This window comes from Asparagus officinalis, unplaced genomic scaffold (assembly GCF_001876935.1).
Source record: "Asparagus officinalis unplaced genomic scaffold, Aspof.V1 AsparagusV1_Un1905, whole genome shotgun sequence".
In the NCBI taxonomy this organism is placed as follows: domain Eukaryota; kingdom Viridiplantae; phylum Streptophyta; class Magnoliopsida; order Asparagales; family Asparagaceae; genus Asparagus; species Asparagus officinalis.
Genome location: NW_017974164.1, coordinates 1 through 3070, shown reverse-complemented (window position 1 = coordinate 3070; position 3070 = coordinate 1). Strand labels below are relative to the sequence as shown.

At 35.8% G+C, this 3070-nt stretch overlaps 1 protein-coding gene across 1 annotated transcript; it reads left to right on the top strand.

The window, feature by feature from the left end:
• Positions 1-150: 150 nt before the first annotated feature.
• LOC109828511 lies at positions 151-1698 on the top strand. The gene has a single exon (XM_020395491.1). It carries the CDS (start codon positions 151-153, stop codon positions 1696-1698), a length of 1548 nt encoding a protein of 515 aa, XP_020251080.1.
• Positions 1699-3070: the final 1372 nt, after the last annotated feature.

The following is a 3070-nucleotide window of genomic DNA, read 5'->3' as shown; positions in this document are numbered from 1 at the left end:
AGAACTCCCCTCAATCCAATAGGAACTACCGCAGCAAGGGAGGAGAGAAATCAAGAATGGATCAATGTCATTTCTCGTAAAAATAAATATCGGAGTTTCCCAAAATCTAATTCTAGATTTAATGGAAATCTCCGTAATGATATAATTGAAATGAATAAGGATCCTGGTCGGATTCAAGCAGTGTCAAAAGATTTAGGTAACCAATCTTCTCGTCAGGATGCGGGTATCTGGAAATTCAAATCTGTTGGCTCCACATCATGGAAAGATATTTGTTCAATGGGTCGTGAGGTAAATCAAAATTGTTCTCTTCAATACTTCCCTCCTTCTGTTGACAGTAATGGTATTCAATATGCTTCTATTCCGAGATCTGAGATTCTTCTCAATGTCGACAAATGGAACAACACTTTGATTGGTTATGTTCTTGGGGACAAACCGTTCTATTCTCATTTAAAAGGTTGTGTTGCTCGTTTATGGAAACTGTCATGTTCTCTTGATATATATTCTCGTGAAAATGGTTTCTTTTTCTTCAAATTTGGCAGCAATGAAGAACTAAACAGAGTTCTTAACGGGGGGCCTTGGTTATTTGATGGCAGACTAATAATCTTAAAAAAATGGTCTGAGAACATTGATTTAGAGAGAGAGCTTCTTACCTCGGTTCCTGTTTGGATTAGACTACCTTCGTTACATCTCAAACTTTGGTCAAATAATATTATTGGACGAATTGCTAGTCTTGTTGGTAATCCTCTTTATATTGATCAAGCTACAGCTACGGGTGAAAGATTAGCCTTCGCTAGATGCTTTGTGGAAATCTCTTCTAAAGCAAAGCTTCCAACAACTGTTAAGTTAGATTTGGGAAATGGAGAATGGTTAGAAACTTCTGTGGAGTATGAATGGATCCCCCCAAGATGCAGCAAATGCCATAATTTTGGACATGTCGAGTATCAATGTCCGGTTGTGCTAGTTGATAAATGGATTCCTAAATCAACAAATAATGGAGCTGATAACATAGACTCGGGGTCTACTGCTGCACTAGTCAACTTATATGACAAGGAACACGAAGAGTCTGATATTAATGATTCTCAGTCAAGTAAATCTGTTTTTATTGGAGATATAATTAATGATAATCATGTACATGAGGTTGTTTCTATAAATGCTGATGCTGGAAAGTTAATAAATGAGGATGCTACTATTACTGAAGTTAATTATGAAGATACTACTATTAATGATGTTATAACAGAATCTGAGTTTCTCATGCAGCATGATTTAAGAAACCAAGGTATTGCAGTACATGATATCAATGGAAGTCAAATTGCTAAGGAACTAGCTATGCAAGGAAATTACAAAGATATATCAGATTCTAAGATTGAGAAGTCTCAGACTAAGAAGGATGATGTTGCTAATACAGGTATCTCTGAAAAATTAAATGCTGGTGTTACTCCAGTTTTTTCTGTTACTGTCTCTACAAGTAGTCATTCTGATCAGGCCGAGAAAAATATAGCATTTATTAATACTAAGCAAACTGATGGTGGAAAGTTTAATGAATCAGTTATAGATTTCCCTATTGCCATTGATAATCCAGAATGGTTAAATGAAAAAAGCCAGCTGCTTATGAAGAAGAAATCTCAGTTCAAAATCAATAAAGATACTTCTTCAGGCCCAAAGAGGGTTACCAGGGCTTCTTCAGCTAATATCTCTTGACCATGTTGTTTTGGAATGTTAGAGGCATGAACAAGGTTAGTAGAAGAAGAGATATTAAAAGACATATTCTTTCTTTAAAGCCAAGTGTGGTTGGTTTGTTAGAGACTAAAGTTAAATCATCAAAATCCCACAGAATTACCAAATGTATCCCTCCTCTCTGGTCATATTGCAACAATTATTCTGCTTCTAACAGAGGAAGAATTTGGGTGGCATGGGATGCTGATACATGGAGGGGAGATGTAATATCTGTCACTTTGCAACAAATCACAATTAACCTTCATAATAAGGGAGGTTTCAATTTAATCTTGAGTGTTGAACAAGGTTAGTAGAAGAAGAGATATTAAAAGACATATTCTTTCTTTAAAGCCAAGTGTGGTTGGTTTGTTAGAGACTAAAGTTAAATCATCAAAATCCCACAGAATTACCAAATGTATCCCTCCTCTCTGGTCATATTGCAACAATTATTCTGCTTCTAACAGAGGAAGAATTTGGGTGGCATGGGATGCTGATACATGGAGGGGAGATGTAATATCTGTCACTTTGCAACAAATCACAATTAACCTTCATAATAAGGGAGGTTTCAATTTAATCTTGAGTGTTATCTATGGTGAGAATTCTGAAACAACCAGAACATCATTATGGACTGATATTAGTAATATTCATAAACAATACCACACTATGCCATGGTTATTAGTGGGAGATTTTAATGTCTGTAGATTCTCTTCCGAAAAAATTGGTGGTTCTCACCTGTCAATTAAGAAACTTCAGGAATTTAATGATTGTATTCAACTATGTGGCCTTTCTGATATCAAAAGCACTGGTTCAACCTGGACTTGGCACAATAAACAACAGGGCATACACAGAATATATGGTAAACTGGACAGAGCTATGGGAAATTCTAAGTTGATTGATCTGTTTCCTCAAGTTTTTACAGAGTATAAAAATACATCTTCAAGTGATCATACACCAGCTATCATCCGTCTTCAACCCAACATAAATTCTGGTCCAAAGCCTTTCAAATTCTTTAACTACTGGATGCAATGTCAAGGTTTTGCTGATGTTATCAAGAATGTCTGGGATAAACAGTTTACAGGTTCTCCTATGTTTATATTGGTATCTAAATTAAAAGAACTTAAGTTAGCTCTGAAAATCTGGTCAAAGCTTGCTCCTGTTTCCACAACAGCAAATATTATGAAATTATCAAAGCAGCTGGAATTTATTCAAAAAGAATTAAATAAGGATATGAATAATGAGAGTTTACAGGATACAGAAACTGCTCTGTGTTATGAGCTTGATGGCTGGTTAGGTAAGGAAGAGGAGGAATTGAGGCAAAAAAGTAGACAGCTATGGCTTCAGCAAGGGGATAGAAACA

Coding starts and splice junctions, on each gene's coding strand:
- LOC109828511 (XM_020395491.1), top strand. CDS start 151: ATGAATAAGGATCCTGGTCGGATTCAAGCAGTGTCAAAAGATTTAGGT.